The sequence below is a fragment of the Heteronotia binoei genome, chromosome 12 (genome assembly GCF_032191835.1).
Source record: "Heteronotia binoei isolate CCM8104 ecotype False Entrance Well chromosome 12, APGP_CSIRO_Hbin_v1, whole genome shotgun sequence".
Lineage (NCBI taxonomy): Eukaryota > Metazoa > Chordata > Lepidosauria > Squamata > Gekkonidae > Heteronotia > Heteronotia binoei.
In genome coordinates, this window is record NC_083234.1 from 74333508 (window position 1) to 74352311 (window position 18804).

At 46.4% G+C, this 18804-nt stretch overlaps 1 protein-coding gene across 4 annotated transcripts in view; it reads left to right on the top strand.

Moving 5' to 3' along the window:
• Positions 1-4000: 4000 nt before the first annotated feature.
• ODF2 (outer dense fiber of sperm tails 2) overlaps positions 4001-18804 on the top strand; it is a 64401-nt gene continuing 49597 nt past the window's right edge. The window contains exons 1-4 of one of the 4 annotated variants that reach the window (XM_060250730.1): positions 4001-4236; positions 7298-7376; positions 16162-16287; positions 18558-18728. In XM_060250730.1, coding sequence (XP_060106713.1) covers positions 4001-4236; positions 7298-7376; positions 16162-16287; positions 18558-18728 — 612 coding nt within the window. Of the gene's footprint in view, positions 4237-7297; positions 7399-8641; positions 8821-16161; positions 16288-18557; positions 18729-18804 lie in introns of those variants that run through there. The other 3 variants (XM_060250729.1, XM_060250727.1, XM_060250728.1) reach the window with 3 other exon arrangements.

Genomic DNA, 18804 nt, shown 5'->3' on the forward strand with positions numbered 1-18804 from the left:
GTTCACTGGGAGACACTGAGCCAGTCAAACCTAATCAGCCTAACCTACCTTACAGGGTTGTTGTGAGGAGAAAATGGAGGAGAGTGGTGTACCTGAAGCAAAATAAAGACCTTTTCTCCCACCTTCCTCCGTTTTTAACACACGGTCTGATGAGGCGTTCTGAAGAGTTTGGAAGCTTCAGTGTTGTGCTATTTTTATTTATTTAAAGAAACAATTTATTGTGAAGAAAAACACATAAAATATCCAAAACTATATTACTATTAAAAGCTGTTCCAATATCTTGATCAAGTATATTTATTCAGAATTTCTGTTCCAATACCTTGAGCAGGTATATTGACTCAGAATTTAGTAGACAAATGTCCATATTAATACTAAGTCACATAAATCAACAGCATCATTTCTTAATGCTGTAATACAGGGGTGGCCAAATTGTGGCTCAGGAGCCACATGTGGCTCTTTCACACATATTGTGTGGCTCTTGAAGCCCCCACTACCCTGTCAGTCGGCTTGGAGAAAGCATTTCTTTAAATCACTTCTCCAAACCAAGCCAGCCAGCAGCTTGGAGAATGCATTTCAAGTTAAAGTTGCCTTCTTTCCACCTCTCTCTCCCTCCCCATCTATTTTCCTTCCTTCCTTCTGGCTCTCAAATATCCGAAGCGCATGCCTTGCAGCTCTTGAACATCTGGCATTTTTTTTATGTGGCTCTTACGTTGCTTTCACCAAGTATGGGGATATATCCGCAGTATTCCAATGTATTTCTCTTTTAGGATAGTGTATCAGAATTATGCTTTTGTATTGACATACTCAAACAAGGGATATTGGCTGTTTATCTCATTACATATACTAAACCCATTTTCTACTATATTTTAAAGTATTTTTTCCTAATGGCAAACTAGAATGATGTATATATTTATTTATGTTACATGTTAAAAGGTAAATTAGTTGGACAGAAAAAAACGTCTGGGAAAGAAATGCCTTCTTTTTGACCCAGGTTTATTAGCAATAGAATAATTAACAGGCATTCTCACATTCTGACATGTTACTGTTTTATGGTTTCCCACGCTAATGCAACACAGATCAAAGGTTTTCTGAATTAGTTAATTTTATTATTCCACTATTGGTTTTTAACCTTGGACCACTTGGCATTCCAAATCCCACCAGCTATATGTGGCTCTGCTAACCGTACCTCATTCCTCGTCTGAAGAAGTGTGCATGCACACGAAAGCTTACCTTCTGAATAAAACTAAGTTGGTCTTAAAGGTGCAATCGACTCCTATTTAGTTCCACTACTTCAGACCAACACGGCTGCCTGTTTGGATCTATCTAACCTATCAACTGTAACTGATTCTGGCCAGTGCTGTCTTTTACAGTAAAAACCTCTCTGTCTCACTTTCTGGCTGTCATAGCGCTCCGTTCTACTTAGCTCTAAATAGAGTACAGTAAGGGAGAAAGCCTCTATTGATCTACTCTGAAGTAACTCACATCATATGCAATGGAGTCTTTCCTACTTGAGATTGCAGCCACACGGTCACTACATCAGCTATTAATTTCTTAGCTCTCCCCTGCTTTCTCTTCCCCATGTTTCCCAAAAGGGTTCTTCATACCTGCTTGCCAGGGACATCCACTTCGGTCTACCTTAACTTTTATTATACCATTCTTTTCTTAAGCCTTATGGTCCCTCCTGTTTGAAAATGCCAAGTAATCCAACTTAATGTTAACTCTAAATGCACACATTAAAAATGCAAACCCTATATTTAAAACATCACCCATAGATGGCTTTTTTTTCTGAGGGAACACAGTGGAACGGAGTTACGGTACATCTTTGGGGAAACAAAATTCTTTTTAAAAAATGTTTAAAAGCTCATGAGTGTTTTTCCTTCCTTTCCCTCCTGAGAGTTCTGGAACCTCTTTTTCCAGAAGAAAAAAAAAGAAGCAGCTGTGTTCTTTCGTAGGGTTGCCAAGTCCAATCCAAGAAATATCTGGGGACTTTGGGGGAGGAGCCAGGAGACACTGGGGGCGGAGCCAGGAGCGAGGGCATGGCAAGCATAATTGAACTCCAAAGGGAGTTCTGGCCATCACATTTAAAGGGACCGCACATCTTTTTAAATCCCTTGCTTCCATAGGAAATAATGGATAAGGTCACCTTCTTTTGGGGCTCATAGAACTGGACCCCCTGGTCCAATCTTTTTGAAACTTGGGGGTATTTGGGGGAGGGAACTGGATGCTATACTAAAAATTTGGTGTCTCTACCTAAAAAAACAGCCCCCCCCAAGAGCCCCAGATACCTGTGGATCAATTCTCCATTATTTCCTATGGGAATAAGTCTCCATAGGGAATAATGGAGCGCCCAGCAGACATTTCCTTCTCCTCCTCCCGCTTTCTGATGACCCTGAAGCGGAGGGGGGGCCTCCAAACCAGGGGATCCTCTGCCCCCACCTGGGGATTCTTTGGAAGCCGACTCTTGTTTGTGTGCTGTTTTGTTTCCTGGGCCTGTATGACAAAGGGTAAAGACAGGACATCCAGTTTAAAGAATCCTGGAACAGGTCTCCTTTCAAAGATCCAGAGTTTCTGAATATTCACTGGCTGCGGTTGCTGAACTTTTATCAGAGGCACAGAGTGCATCACTTACGATCCTGCGCTGATATTACAAAGGCCTGTGTGGCTGAGATCTCTTTAGTCTGCTGTTTCCAGGAATGTCACAACTGCTGAAGCCTTGTACTATTTTGAGCCTTAAAGAATAACAATTTGAAAAAACAAACAAAACCCAAAGTTATTTATTTATTTTTAAACCTTCTTCATCTGTGGAACAGGGCTTAGGATAGTGTACATCATATTTTTTAAAAAATCACATAACACGTTCACAATGAAAATAATAAAATATATCATGCTATATTAGAGCGGTGGCCAAACTGTGGCTCTTTCACACACATTGTGTGGCTCTTGAAGCCCCCACCACCCCATTGGCTGGCTAGGAGAAGGAATTTCTCTCTTTAAATCACTTCTCCAAGCAGGGACAGATTAATAATTAGGCTAACTAGGCACTGGCCTATGGGCCCCCACACTTTTAGGGGCGCACTGGGCTGGCTCCCCCCCCCCACCCGCCCAGTTTTTTCCCTGCTTGCAGCCCTCCCAGCCAATACTACCTCTAAGCTGTGGAGTCTTGTGAACAAAAATTCTGCTTTGTTAGCTACTGGCATTAAAGTTGTGAGCTGCTGCATACATTATTGCACTCTGGGGCCATTTTTCCCGAGCGAAAACGAAAATGTGTGAGCTGGAGAGTACAAAACTGTGAGTTAGCTCACTCTAACTCAGCTTAGAGGGAGCACTGCTCCCAGCCTTCACACCCAGCCAGCAACTGAGCCACTCTTTGCCCAACTTGCCTGGTGCGTCTGCTGCTGGCACTGTTGCCAAGTTTGCCTCTCTCTGCCTCTCCCCCACAGCTTTGTCGAAGGGGCTTTGGAGAAGGTGCCTGCAGGCTGCAGCTGGGGCTACACAGGCAGTGGGGCGGTCACTCCGACTTAGAGATAATTTGCAAGGCCCCCCCCCCAAGATTTTGACTGCCTAGGGGCCTCCATAGTGTTTAATCCGGCACTGTCTCCAAGTCAAGCCAGTTGGCAGCTTGGAGAATGCATTTCATGTTAAAGTTGCTTTCTTTCCACCTCCCCCCAAATCTATTCCTCTTCTTCCTTGCTTCCTTCTTGTCTGGCAGCTCTCTCTCAAACATGACATTTATTCTATGTGACTCTTACATTAAGTAAGGCTGGCCACCCCTGCTCCAGAACGAAGCCGCTTTGGACGGCCAGCGTCTTTGCGGTTCCCATAGCGACCCTCCTGCACCTTGGCCGGGGGCGGGGCTCTTATGACGCCACGAGCCCAGCGCCGCGCGGGGTCCAGGGCGGGGCGCCAGAAGGACGAGCTGGGGAAAGCCGCGCACGCGCGCTGTGATCGAGGCCGGGGGGACGGGGCTCGCGGGGGGCGGAGCCGGGGTTTGAATCATCCAATGGGGGAGCGGCGGGCCGCGTCCCGGGGGCGGAGCCGGAAGTCGCTGTGCGGTGCCTGGAGCTGCAGCTGTCCATCACGGGAGTCGTGCAGCTGCGGCTCCTCTTGGCCTCACCCGCCGGCGGCCTGGCCTCAGGGTCTCCATGGCAGCCGCAGCCACTGCAGCTACCGGCGTCTCATCAACAACTTCGAGGACGTCCTGAGGCGGCGGCTGCGGGGGCGCTTCAGTTCTTCATGGTGAGGGCTGGGCCGGGGCGCTGCAGGGAGGAGGGGGCCTGTCTGCCGCGAGGGGATGGAACCTCCACAGCCGGAGGCAGTCTGCCCCGAAGCACCAGCGAGGGGCTAGAGCAGGGCAATGTTCCCTCTAAGCTGCAGAGTCTTGTGAGCAAAAATTCTGTTTTGTGAGCTGTTGGCATGAAAGTGGTGAGCTCCTGCATCAGTCGCTGTGCTCTGGGGCCGTTTTTCTTGAGCGAAGACACAAATGTGTGAGCTGGAGGCTTAAAATCTGTGAGCTAGCTCACGCTAACTCAGCTTAGAGGGAACGCTGGTTATATGTTCCTAAGGGAAATCGACCCCGACTGTTCCCTGGAATGTCAGATGCTGAAGCTCCAGTACTTTGGACACCCAATGAGAAGGGAGCACTCCCTGGAGAAGACCCTGATGCTGGGAAAGACAGGAGGCAAAAGAAGAAGGGGACAGCAGAAGATGAGTGCAGAAGAATAGATGCTTTCGAGCTGTGGTGCTGGAAAAGACTCTTGAGAGTCCCTTGGACTGCAAGAAGATCCAATCAGTCAGTCCTAAGGGAAATCAACCCAGACTGTTCCCTGGAAGGTCAGATGCTGAAGCTCAAATACTTTGGCCACCAAATGAGAAGAGAGCACTCCCTGGAGAAGACCCTGATACTGGGAAAGACAGAAGGCAAAAGAAGAAGGGGATGGCAAAAGATTAGATGGCTAAACAGCGTTAGTGATGTAACTAACACAAATCTGAGCAGACTTCAGAGGATGGTGGAAGACAGGAGGGCCTGGCGTGCCTTTGTCCGTGGGGTCCCAAAGAGTTGGACTCGACTGTGCGACTGAACAACAACGTGTTATATGTTTGGTGCATGATCATACTGCATAATATGCATGACCTTTGTATCTGATGATTTAATTGCAATAAAATATATTTGAAAGAGGGGAAAAAGTTGTGAGCTACTGCATAAATTCAGTGTGCTCTGGGGTCATCCTTCCTGAGCTAAGACAAAAATGTGTGAGCTGGAAGTTAAAAATCTGTGAGCCAGCTCATTATGCTAACTCAGCTTAGAGGGAACACTGGTGCAGGAGTGGCCAAACTGACTTGGGAGCCCCATGTGGCTCTTTCACACCTATTGTGTGCAGTGTTCCCTCTAAGCTGGGTTAGCGTGAGCTAGCTCACAATTTTTTAGCCTCCGTCTCACACATTTTTGTCTCAGCTCAGGAAAAATGGCCCTAGAGCATGCTAATTGACACAGTAGCTCACAATTTTCATGCCAGTAGCTTACAAAGTAAAATTTTTGCTCACAAGCCTCCACAGCTTAGAGGGAACATTGATTGTGTGGCTTATACATATTGTAACCAAATGGCTGTCCACCCATCTCCCGGATTTACATACTGCGATTCTAGTGTGCTGATCCAAAGGGGGTCCTTCCGCTTCCCCACCAGTGAAATATACCAGCTTGCAAGTAAGTTTCCTCCATGCATAAATACCTTCAACTTTTGGGTATTCCATCAGAAACAAACCAACAAAAATATTGTGCCAGTAAGACACCTGCAATTCACTTTTCCTTATCTAAAGCATACTTTAGATTCCGGAGTGACCAAACTGTGGCTCGGGAGCCCCATGTTGTTCTTTCACACATTGTGCAGCTCTCAAAGCCCCAACCACCTCATTGGCTGGCTTGGAGAAGGCATTTTTCTCTTTAAATCACTTCGCCAAGCCAGCCAGTGACTTGGAGAAGGCATTTAAAGTTAAAGCTGCTTTCTTTCCACCTCTCCTGTTAGTTGGTACCTGTCTCCAGTCTCCTCATGTTAGTTTGCACCAACTGAAACTTATAAACAGTCTTCAAAGTCAGTCCTATGCAGAGTGTGTTGTGGTGGTCTGATCTGGATGTGGTTAGAGCACAGATAACTGAATGCTGATCCGGCTTATATGAGAGAGGCCATCATTGGCACATCAGTAGAACTTGGACAAAGGCATATGTCACAGAGGGCTGTAAAGTATGGAACTAAGCACTTCCAAGCTGCGAATCTAATCCTTCAGTGGGAGTGCAATCCTATTCAGTGAAGGCTGTCTCCTGAATCTGCTTTTGACAGCATATAGGACAGGCAGAATCGTGTGGGATCCCACAGCACAAATTACCAGAAATCTAAACCAGGGGTGTCAAACATGCAGTTCAGGGGCTGAGTCAGGCCCCCGGAGGTCTCCTATCAGGCCCCTGAGCAACTGACTGTCATCTGCTTCCTTCTCCCTATATCTTGCTTCCTTCTTGCTCAATTGCACAGGAGCTGCAGAGCAGAACCTCTGTTTTCTCCATTGGCTGAGGCTCCTCGAGGAAGGGGGGTGGGCAGAGCGTTTTCCCCAGGCTCTCTCAATCGCACAGCAGAGCTACTGAGCCAAGCCTCTCCCTTCTGTTGGCCGAGGCTCCTCCCCCTCCCAGTCCCCTGGCAAAGGAAAGAAAGAGCCAGAGCTTCCTTTGCCCAGTTCTGTGGATCCCATGGGAGAAATACAAAGAAAGCATCTTTAAGACCAATGAGTGCTAACATTTTAAGCATGTTTTCAGTTTTAAAAAATATATATTTGTGTTTGTCTGTGTTCTTTATAAAAAATTATACCTCTGCTACCTAATCTTAAATAGGTACACACATGGCCTGGCCTGACATGGCCCAGCCCAACCCGACAAGATCTCATTTATGTCAGATCCGGCCCTCATAATAAATGAGTTTGACACCCCTGGTCTAAACAGTTCTTGTACCAGCGGACTAGGTGAGGCCACAGTTGCTGATTCCCATCTGGGGTGCTTGCATTCTCAGCAGGGTTTCTTAATGGAATCATGTTTCGCTGTCTGTGTCCCAGAGAAGGTGGTTGATCAGAGTTACCTGGGGATTTCAGTTTGCAAGCCAGGCACTGCAGTCTGAGGCTGGTAGCCTGAATTATTCCGCAAATTACGTGTGCAGCGTGTGCTCGGATATTTCTGAATCAATGCTACATCTGTGCCTAATGCGTGAGAATACTTGACAAAACTCTTAAATTGGTAATTTAAGAAAATATGTACTTGCAGGTTGTCCCCGTCTCTCAAGAACAGCGTACTATCCTGCACCCAAAGACAACCACCAGCAACTGAAGCACTTCTGTTATCTGTACGTGACTGTGCTACGTAGTGTAAGAATTTCCCTAATACTCTAATTCCAGTGCTAACTTTTTAGGGGAGGTTTTCTGATCTCATGCTGAGGGGCAGGCAAGGGTGGGGGACATGCCTTGGGGCTGTGCATATTCATAGACAGTGTGACTCCCCTTGTGGAGGAAATCACCAAACAATGGTGGTAGCAAACTGGGACGGGTATTTATCATTTGATCCTGGGTAGCTGCTTAGAGACTTGAATACGAAAGAACTTCAAGTATGAGAGTTTCATATGAGGAGATTTCGCTTGTGTTCATTTGCTTAGATAACGTAACTGAATAAAATGGTTTTGTGTTTGAGGTTACTTCATGAGATGAACCCAGAGTGCATAGGATGTCAAGCTGCTAGGTTGGAAAGCCCCGAAATATGGGTTATTTAGAACCACAGTTGCGTTCCAGAGATTTCTTTGGAGCTTGTATGATCTGAGAGTGAGCCAGTTGGCTGCCTGACTGGTGTAGGTATACTGACAAGCTTTTTTACACCCATCAATCCCAATATGCCTATGGGATTATACCTATGGGAGAAAACGTCATACATCATGGTTATCTCCGTATAGTGTATTTGGGATCCTGTGTGTGAAGACTAGCTGAAGGTAGTCCACGTGGAAGCTGGTTTGTACCCAGATCCGCTCTTGTTTTAGCACAAGCAAACTTTGCACACGCACACACAAAAATAGAAGAGAAAAGGAACTTTCCTAAAGGCAGCACCAGTTGATTTACAATAAGATGTATCCATGGGGAAAATGGTAGTGCTGTGCCAGTTGGTGTTACTTGCTTAGAATGCCAAGTGGCCAATTGATGTTCCCATTGCATGACTTCCGTGGTGAGCTAGATGAGTGGTGCCAACTCAGTAGGCTAATGTGTTTGGAGGCTTCTGGATCTGGTGGCTCTTAGTAAATACCCTGCAATCCCAGAATCCATGACCGGGAAAGGTCTGAGCCAGACTTGGAACTCGTGTCTTCTTTGAAGAGCTGGATGTTATTGAAGCCAGGGAGGAAACTTGAATGATGACTTTAGAAAGAGCCAATTAAAATGGAACAGAATCAGCACATAGTACCATATTTCCTGCAGCGTACCATTTCAGGTTGGTTGTTCCCCTCCTCTCCTCACTGTGTGCATCGGCCATTGGTCTGGCTTGAAAATGTTGCATGTTTTTCTCCCCCACCCCCTGTGAGAATTGCAGGTCCTTTTGGACTTGGGCATAAGGAATTGTTGATATTTGCAGTCTACTTATTCACAGGTCCTTTTCTCCATTGTACTGATTGCCCTTTTCCCGCTTGTTGGAGAAGAACTATGAAGAGCCGCTCCTCAACTCCCCCTTTGCACGTCCATGTGGATGAAAATACCCCTGTCCATGTCCATATTAAAAAGGGTCAGAAAACACCACCACCGGCAAAACCCCAGGTATGAGTGTGCAGCTGAGTGTTTGTATGGGCTGTGCTTGGAAAGCCAAAGCCCCCAGAAGCACCAGTGGAAGCTCAAGGCCTGTTCTTGTTGCTTGAAGTGTTAATGAATAAATACCATGTTGCATCTAGGTTTTGCTGCTGCCTGGGATGCTTAGATTATGGTGCTGCCTGTTTGTCTTTATGCTGCCTGGTATGCTTAGATTATGCTGCTGCCTGTTTGTTTTTATGCTGCCTGGCATATTTAGATTATGCTGCTGCCTGTTTGTTTTTATGCTGCCTGGCATGCTTAGATTATGCTGCTGCCTGTTTGTTTTTATGCTGCCTGGCATATTTAGATTATGCTGCTGCCTGTTAGTTTTTATGCTGCTGTCTGAGTTTTTTTTGCTTCAGTTTGAGTAAGTATGCTTAGACTGTACTGCTGCTTGTTTGCTGTAAATTTAGCAAATATACTCAAACTATACAGCTGCCAGTTTGGGGGAGTGTTGTTGTTTTTTTAACTACAAGTAGGCTGGTCCAAAGCTAGTGGGTTATTTCAACTGATTGTTCACAGATTGATCTCCTTTCCTACAAGTATAATAAGCTGCTTCCCATTTGTTTGTTTGCTGAGGTTTTAGTAAATTTGCTTAGATTACCTTGCTGCATACAGGTAAGCATGCATACAGGTAAGTGTGCTTCCATGCAGACAATGTGCATTGTATTGTTTACCTAGTTTGCGTTCATGGTACTGTATTTTCATTATCTTTGTCTCGTGCTGTCCCACTTGAGTACTGCGCAGGCCAGCCGTCAGAAGATTTTTTTAGCCAGTTTAGCAACAGAGCTGGAGGAGCCCCTCCCATATGGAGCTGTTGGAGCCGCTTCCCGCCTAACGGTCACATGCTCTAGGGAGGGGCTCCATGCACACCCTCAGTTCGGTTTTTGCCGCCCCTTGAGAAGAACGTGTTAGAGCCAGCTCCTCAGTTTTTTGGCCTACTCTGTTTTGAGAAAATGTTGCTATTTAAAAAGTATTCTACGAAATTAACACAGGCTGACAAACATGAGGTCTGTCTGATTTGTTTGGAGGAGAACCATAATGTCGCAGCATGTTTTTATCTGCCAGCGGGTCACACCAAAGGCAAGAGCTTTTTTTAAAAAAGCTGCGCTGTGGGAAAAAGCTCTTTCATCCTCTGTAAACCTCAAGACACCTAAGGTATCTGCCTTGGAGCATCCATCAACTCATGCAGCTGCCTTTTGCGCCTCTAGCCTCTTGTTCACCGGAGAACTTGTCTTTTAAAATTGCGCTTTTGGTTGCTGTCACTTCAGCAAGGAGAGTGGGGGAGATAGTAACCTTGAGAGCTGACTACCCATTCATAAAGTCTCATGTTATGAGGGTGGTATTCCCATCAAGCGTAAAATGTTTACCTAAAGTAGTTTCAAAATTTCATTTCAACCAAGGCATATCCCTGCCTGCCTTTTCCCCGCACCTATCATCTGAGGCTAAGGAAAAAAACCTGCACACTAGACATAAAATGCTTGTGTTTTATTTAAAACCCATGAGCTCCGTGGTGCAGAGTGGTAAAGCTGCAGTACTGTAGTTGGAGCCCTCTGCTCACGACCTGAGTTCGATTCCAGTGGAAGCTGGTTCTGGTAGCCGGCTCCAGGTGGCCTCAGCCTTCCATCCTTCCGAGGTCGGTAAAAGGAGTCCCCAGCTTGCTGGGGGGAAAGTGTAATGACCAGGGAAGGCAATGGCAAACCACCCTGTAAAAAGGTCTGCCGTGAAAACGTTGTGAAAGCAGCGTCACCCCAGAGTTGGAAACGACTGGTGCTTGCACAGGGGACCTTGCCTTTCCTTTATTTAAAAAGAACAAATGGTTTCAGGAAAATGGCACAATTCTTTGTTTGCTTCGCTGGTCCCTCTAAGGGGAATGCGGCAGCAGCACAAACCATTTCCAGATGGGTTATTTTGACGATCAAGACGACCTATGAGCTGGCAGCCATCCAGTGTCATTTAGAAGGAGATTGGACTCAGACCCTGCCCCTCACTACCCAAATGAGTCACAGATTGATAAGAGAATCCATGTTGGATCAATTACACAGTGGCAGAAAACCCCCAGGTGCAATCAGAAGGTCCACTGATGGGGCCAGGACACTAGAATTCCTCCCACTGTTGCCCCCTCCCCCAAGCACCAAGAATACAAAGCAGAACTGCCCCAGACAGAGAATTCCATCTGTACCTTGTGGCTAATATCCACTGATGGACCTCTGCTCCATATGTTTATCCAGTTTCCTCTTGAAGCCATCTATGTGGCAGTGAATTCCATGTGTTAATCACCCTTTGGGTGAAGAAGTACTTCCTTTTATTCATTCTAACCTGGCTGCTCAGCAATTTCATTGAGTGCCCACGAGTTCTTGTATTGTGAGAAAGGGAGTAAAGTACTTCTTTCTCTGCCTTCTGTATCCCTTGCATAATCTTGTAAACCTCTATCATGTCACCCCTCAGTCGACGTTTCTCCACGCTAAAGAGCACTTAAATCCATTCCCTTCCCCTCCCCACAACAAACACCCTGTGTGATAGGTGAGGCTGAGAGAGCTCTCCCAGAACTGCTCTTGAGCAGAACAGCTTTGAGAGAACTTGTGGCTGACCCAACGTCACATCAGCAGCTGCAAGCGGAGGAGTGGGGAATCAAAACTGGTTCTCCCAGATAAGAGCCTGCACACTTAACCACCACACCAAACTGGCTCTCAGTAGAAGATGAAGATATTGGATTTATATCCCACCCTTTACTCCGAAGAGTCTCAGAGCGGCTCACAATCTCCTTTACCTTCCTCCCCCACAACAGACACCCTGTGAGGTAGATGAAGATATTGGATTTATATCCTGCCCTCCACTCCGAAGAGTCTCAGAGCGGCTCACAATCTCCTTTACCTTCCTCCCCCACAACAGACACCCTGTGAGGTGGGTGGGGCTGGAGAGGGCTCTCACAGCAGCTGCCCTTTCAAGGACAACCTCTGCCAGAGCTATGGCTGACCCAAGGCCATTCCAGCAGGTGCAAGTGGAGGAGTGGGGAATCAAACCCGGTTCTCCCAGATAAGAGTCCGCACACTTAACCACTACACCAAACAGTAGATCTCACACATGTGGAGTAGTGGGGAATTAAACCCGGTTCTCCCAGTAGATCTCACACATGTGGAGCAGTGGGGAATCAAACCCAGTTCTCCCAGATGAGAGTCTGTGCATTTAACTTCTACACCAGACTGGCTCAAACTTTTAAAAATTACAGCACAGTCCATGAGAGTACACCTGGCTTTGGCTGCGCCCTGGCATGGCGTTCCATTGATGAAAATTTGCAGAGCAGCCACTTGTCATCTTTGAACACTGTCATCGAACGTTACTCTGCGGACTTTAGTCCACGAACAGTGGCTTCACCAAGGGCTGCAGTTATGCACTCCATATTTCAGTGAAATGTTCACCCCGCTGTCACGTAAGTCAGCTTAGTAGTCTCCCCTGTGGGACTGCACAGGACAATGAAAACAGGGTTGCACTTACCTGCAACTGTTGTTTGTCGAGTTGTCCATATGCGGGCACACATCCCTGCCACCTTCCTCACTGTGAGCAAACCTGGCTAAGAGAGCCCGTTTGGTGTAGTGGTTAAGTGTGCGGACTCTTATCTGGGAGAACCGGGTTTGATTCCCCACTCCTCCACTTGCAGCTGCTGGAATGGCCTTGGGTCAGCCATGGCTCTCTCAGGAGTTGTCCTTGAAAGGGCAGCTGCTGTGAGAGCCCTCTCAGCCGCACCCAACTCATAGGGTGTCTGTTGCAGGGGGAGAAGATATAGGAGATTGTAAGCCACTCTGTGTCTCTGATTCAGGGAGAAGGGTGGGTATAAATCTTCAGTTGTCATCATTGTTTCCCCTTGAGTTCATTCCCATGGCGGCAGAATAGGAGAACCGAGGTAGTGCGTGGAGACCCTCCCTGGATCATGTGACTGTTAGGCGGGCAACGGCTCCAGTGTCTCCAGATGGGAGGGGCTCCTCCAGCTGTGTTGCTATGCTAGCTAAAAAACCTTCTGGCGGCCGGTCTGCACATGCACAGTACCCATGTGTGCCTGCCCAGTGCCAGCTCAAACAACAGCTACAGGTAAGTGCAACCCTGTTTTCCTTATCAAACACCAATTAATAGCATCTGCAGAATACGGATTTTATTTATTGTCTTATTGAGAGCCAGATTGGTGTAGTGGTTAAGTGTGTGGACCAGGTTTGATTCCCCATTCCTCCACTTGCAGCTGCTGGAATGGTCTTGGGTCAGCCATAGCTCTCGCAAGGGTTGTCCTTGAAAGGGCAGCTTCTGGGAGAGCTCTCTCAGCCCCACCCACCTCAAAGGGTGTCTGTTGCGGGGGAAGAAGATAAAGGAGATTGTAAGCCACTCTGAGTCTCTGATTCATAGAGAAGGGCAGGGTATAAATCTGTGGTCTTTTTCTTCTAAATTAGCAAAAAAGTAGAAAGCTCCTGGAAGTGCTTATATGATGTTTACAAATATGTGGGGAGCCAGCACGTTGTAGAAGTTAGTCCATTGGAATAGTATTGGGGAGAGCCAGATTCAAATCCCTCCCCTTCCTTGAAGCTCACTGGGTGACTTTGGGCCAGTAGCACTCTCTCAACCTAACCTTCTGCGCAGGTTTGCTACAAGAATACACTGGAGGAGGAGACAACCGTGCACAGCACCCTAAGCTCTTGCAGAACTAAAAATGTGGTAGATGTGCTCCAAGTCCAATTCAGTAGAAATGTGGAGGGATCGAAAAGTCTTTTCTTGCAGAGACGGCAGCATGCAGAACTAAAAATGTGGTAGATGTGCTCCAAGTCAGTAGAAGTTTGAGGAGATCTAGAAACACTTTTCTTGCGGAGAAAGCAGGTTGCAGAACTAATGTGGTAGATGTGCTCCAAGTTCAATTCAGTAGAAATTCAGTGTGTGGGGGCGGGACTGGAAACACTTTTCTTGCAGAGACAGCAAGTTGCATTCCTTTAAAACATGTAGCCTGCGGGTTAAGAAGAAATTAGCAGCCAATTAGTTAAGTTGCTGGAATTGTTCCTAAATATTCCTTTAACTTGCAGTGTTCTCTTCCTCTTTCCACAAGCCGATTCGTGTATGAGTGAAGAGCTGGTTCATACGGCTTAAAAAACCAGAGTGAACAGAGTTCTAAAATAAGTTATCCAACATCTTCCAAAGTGATTCAGTTAACCCCAACCTGGCCAAGGATAGTAGTAGTGGCTAACTGCCATTAAAACAAATGAAACAAGTTGTCAATGCCAACTTCTGTTGCTTTCAGTGGGGCTTAGATGTGACTGAGAGCACCCTTCAAACACCTTCTTTGCGTGTTCTTATCAGAACAGGCTTTTAGCATCTGAAAAAGAAAAATATTAATCGTGGCACGTGCTTTCATTGACTAGAGTTCACTCTCAGATTTATTTTTATTGATTTAGTGATGGGATTTATATCCTGCCCATCCCGCCAAGGCAGTCTCAAAGTGAATCCTAAGCAGGGCTTTTTGTTTTTTGGAGCAGGGACTCCTTTGCATATTAGGCCACACACCCCTGATGCAGCCAATCCTCCATGAGCTCACAGGGCTCTTAGTACAGGGCCTACTGTAAGCTCCAGGAGGATTGGCTACATCAGGGGGTGTGGCCTAAGATGCAAAGGAGTTCCTGCTGCAAAAAAAGCCCGGATCCTAAGTAGGTAGACAAACAGGCAAGCATGCATACACACACACAGGCAAAGAGCACTGCAGTCCAATGGCCATGAAATGCAAGCAGTCCGTCTTCTGACGTTTCTTTGCAAAGCGGCAGATGTCTCCCAACCAGAAGTACAGAAAGCATTCACATCAGTGGCAATAAGCGACAGTGTAATTACCTAGCACATCTAAGAATAACTTAACTCCTCTAAATGTTAGAAGAAACCATTGTCTATTCCCTCCCCTTCCTATTCAGAGGCCTAATTAAGGTAATAACAGATTTTCAGATTAAACTGTAATCTAGCATTTCTGTGCTAAACCCTCCCTTTTGAAGATCTTTGTTTTGAAAACGGGGGCAAGGGGGGGCTTTCGGGTCAAGCAAAGGTGCAGATGGAACATAGGGCAGATCACCTCCCACCGTGTCCTTTCACAAATGGAAAATAATGTGTGGGCTTTTCTTCAAGAAAATATCGCCTCAGTGTGACTAGTGGGTGAATGTCTAATACGCTTCTACAGTGTCATTCAGTATTGGTGGTGGTGGAAGTGTTTAAGCTAAATGATGTTGGCTCTGCATGACATGAGTAAAGTACTCTGCACATTCCATAGAGCAGGAAGGTAGGAACTTTATTCTACGGAGTGTTAATACAGAGAGAAGGCCAGCTTGGAATGATAGGAGCAGTAAGATGAAATGCTGTTCCTCTCTTTTTTCAAATTGACCTGCACAGCAAGGGGAGGAGGGAGTATTTATCTTGCAAAAAACGTATAATTTTATTGAGCTGGCCGCTATGGTTTGTCTTCGGAACCATAAGAATATCAAATTTATCTTGAAGCCACCGTGAAGACATGATGAACCTACAAGGATGAACATTACAAGAGCTGGTGGTGGTTCAGATGCATTGCAGATGAATCAAGCATCTCGAAACTGTCAGGATTAGGAACGGCTTAAAATATTCTCTGCATTGCTGAGCCCTCTTCTCTTCTGCATCTAAGAAAAATTTGTACTTAGAATTATTTTGCATACCACAGACAGAATCACGATTGCTTCTAATCGTGTTGAAAACCTACTATGATTCTAAGAGAATCGGCACTCTTTCCACGTATCTGGTTTCGCTGGAGCCGCTAGCATAGTGAGTTGCTCCAGGGAGTCTCGAAGATGCATTGTAAGTAACCAATCTCTTCTGCAGTTTTGGATCCTTATCGGGGCCTGGAGGAGGTATGAGAAGCCCACAGATCTGTGGTCCTTGTTGCAGCCTTAGAGTACATCTTTGTAGCAACGCGCCAGATCTATTCCTTGCAGGTTAACCGAGGCCTGCATTGCATCATAAGAGGCCAGGCTTACCTGAGTGATGTCACAATGATTCCTGTCTTAGAATAAAGTGGCTTTCAGTTTGGTCCCATACTCTGCAAGCTATGCGATACCTCTGTTTCTTCTTCCTGGGCGCGATTACTGAGATGGCAGCTGTGATGTAGGGCGTGAAGCTTCTCCGTGGTACTGTTTGTTGGAATAACTTGAGTGCCTTCCAGTTCTGTTGCACAATTTGATGTGAAAAGTGAATCTGGGCAAGTGTCCTGCGTTAACTGATTTCTTCTCTTCTTATTCCTTGCACATCACAACCCACCCCCCACCCCCACCCTAGCAAAAGCACAAGCAGAAAATGAAAGGGGATACCGTGAATGTGCGCCGCAGTGTCCGAGTAAAAAGCAAAGTCCCCTGGATGCCCCCAGGCAAAACATCCATCAGAGATTCATCTTACAAGTGGGAGGTAGGACAGCAGCTGCTTCTTTTGGAGCCTGACAGTGGGCGCTTTCAGAAACCATTTCTTCCATCCCCTCCCCCAGAATGCGCCCAGAGAGAGCTTGGGAAATAGGCCCCCGGGCTTTTGTTGAATGCATTTCTCCTCTTGCATGGTGGAGAGGCAGGTCCTCCTGACAGATTACTGTCTAGAGGAAAAGGATTGGTAATAAAATCCTTCCCAGGTTTAAAAAAGGAAAAAAAAAAAAGATTAAAAAGCCCAAAGTAGAATGAAGAGACCTGAACAGCAGCATTAAAATGGGAGGGATTGAATTGACTTAGCTAAAGCGTAAGAAAATAACATCATTTTGATTTGGTGCCTGAGGAATAAAAAGAGTAGATGCTTCTGATGAGGATGTTCTGCAGCTGGGTGCCACCACTGAAAAGGCCCTGTCTGTGGTCATCCACAGCTGGGCCTTAAACAACGGTTTTAAGGACTGGACAGATTCATACAGGAGAAGGTGGTTCTTCGTACTCTTTCAGTTTTTTTCCTGCAGTTTCTTTGCAGTGGGTCTCTATGGAAAGATTGAGTGGGGAAATTCTGTTTGTATTTGAATCCATTGCTCTCCTTGTTGGGGGGGGGGAGGGTTTGCACCCCTCTGTCTTTTATGATGGGAGGCTGATCTCTTGTACAGTCCTTGGGAGGGGATAACATCTGAACAGGCAAGGCAGTTGAGAGTTGCATGAATACCAAAGTTATTTGTACAGCTTTGAAGAGAGGTGGATTTTTACTGGGGTTAACCATGGCTTTGTGACAGATGAAGGCAGATGTTATAATCCTGGGTTGCTCCTGCCGCCATCTTCACAGTGATTCAGGCTGAGATCTTAGCTGGGTCTTTGTGAGGGAGGCAGGGAAAGAGTGAAACCAGCATTGATGAAGGGAACCAGGATGGCAGCTGAATGCTCGTTTCACTGTCTAACTGTGTCTTCCCATCCCATTATGCTTGGACCAAGCTGTATTGGCTTTGCTCTTCTAGTGTTGTGTTCTGTGCAGTGCTTGGCCTTTGCAGCTTCTTCTCTATCGATTTGTAATATTCTCTGCATCTGGTGTCACCGCTCCCAACCATCGCTTAAGACAAATAAAACTATCAAAACACATCAATAGTAGACTAAATGTCAAATTCAGAAGTGGTGAAGCCAGTCGTACTTGATTGTAAAACAAAAAAAGGGGGGCTGGGAAAGATTAAAATACCGAGTTGGTTAATAAAAAAAAGGGAAAGGTAGTCCCCTGTGCAAGCACCAGTTGTTTCCAACTCTGGGGTGATGTTGCTTTTACAACATTTTCACGGCAGACTTTTTACAGGGTGGTTTGCCATTGCCTTCTGCAGTCATCTACACTCCCCACCCCCCCCCAGCAAACTGGGTACTCATTTGACCGACCTTAGAAGAATGGAAGGCTGAGTCAACCTCGAGCCGGCTACCTGAAAACCCAGCTTCTGCTGGGATCAAACTCAGGTTTTGAGCAGAGAGTTCAGACTGCAGTACTGCAGCTTTACCTCTCTGCGCCACGGGGCTCTTGAGTTGGTTAATACAGAGGGAGTTATCATTGGCAGGGAACATGAAAGAATGAACTTGAGCTTGCTTTTTGCTTAATGAAGTTCAGCAAGCCTGGTGAGGGGCCAGGGGGGGAGTTTGACAGCTGAGGTGCCACAACAAAGGAGGCCCTTTGACCCATCCTGTTTCTGAAAGCGGGGCTCCCCTTTTGCATAGTCTGCCATCCAAGGGACTGATTTTGCTTCTTGCTTGCTGAACTGCTAGAGAACTCAGGTGCTCCCACACCACTTCTCGGGCAGGCTCAACATAGTTTTAACCTATGCCATCAAAACAGCATCTGGATGCTGCACTGGAGTGGTGGCATTAAGAGATGAGAGTGGTGAACTAGGCTGTCCCCAGTTCCAGTGCTGCTTCTGCCATAAACCCACGTGATGGCTGTAGGCAAAAGGTTGCATCTTGAATTCAGCTCCTCTGTCTGCAGGATAGGAAAAATAATGTCAATTAACAGGTATGTTTGACTGGTGTGAATTGCCTTGGAGAGTCAAAAGTGTTTTTACGTAACTACGTAACCGGTGGACGTTTTGTGACTTTGGGGCAAAGTTATGGCTGATACACTTTATATAATGGGCATATAGGGTTTGTGGGTTGTGTGCGTGTGTGGTTTTTGTTTGTTTAGTTGGTCGGTTGATTTGCTCTTTAGGGTTTCTAATCATTTTGGGTTACCCTCCCTGTCCCCTATTTGACCAGGGACCAACACATCGCCTGGAAATCACTCCTCCAGCTTCGGATAAGTTACTGTCAGTGCTCCGCTTGAGTGACCTTTCGACAGAAGAGGAGGACACCTCTCACTGCAAGATGAACAAGTATGAGAAGAAGATAGACAGCTTGCTGAACGTGGTGGGCTCTTTAAAAAATGAGGTGAGGCGGTTGCTTTTGGACTAGCTGTGTCGTTCATCAAAGAGCCTGGGGCTGGGGAGAATATCCTCTTCTAGAA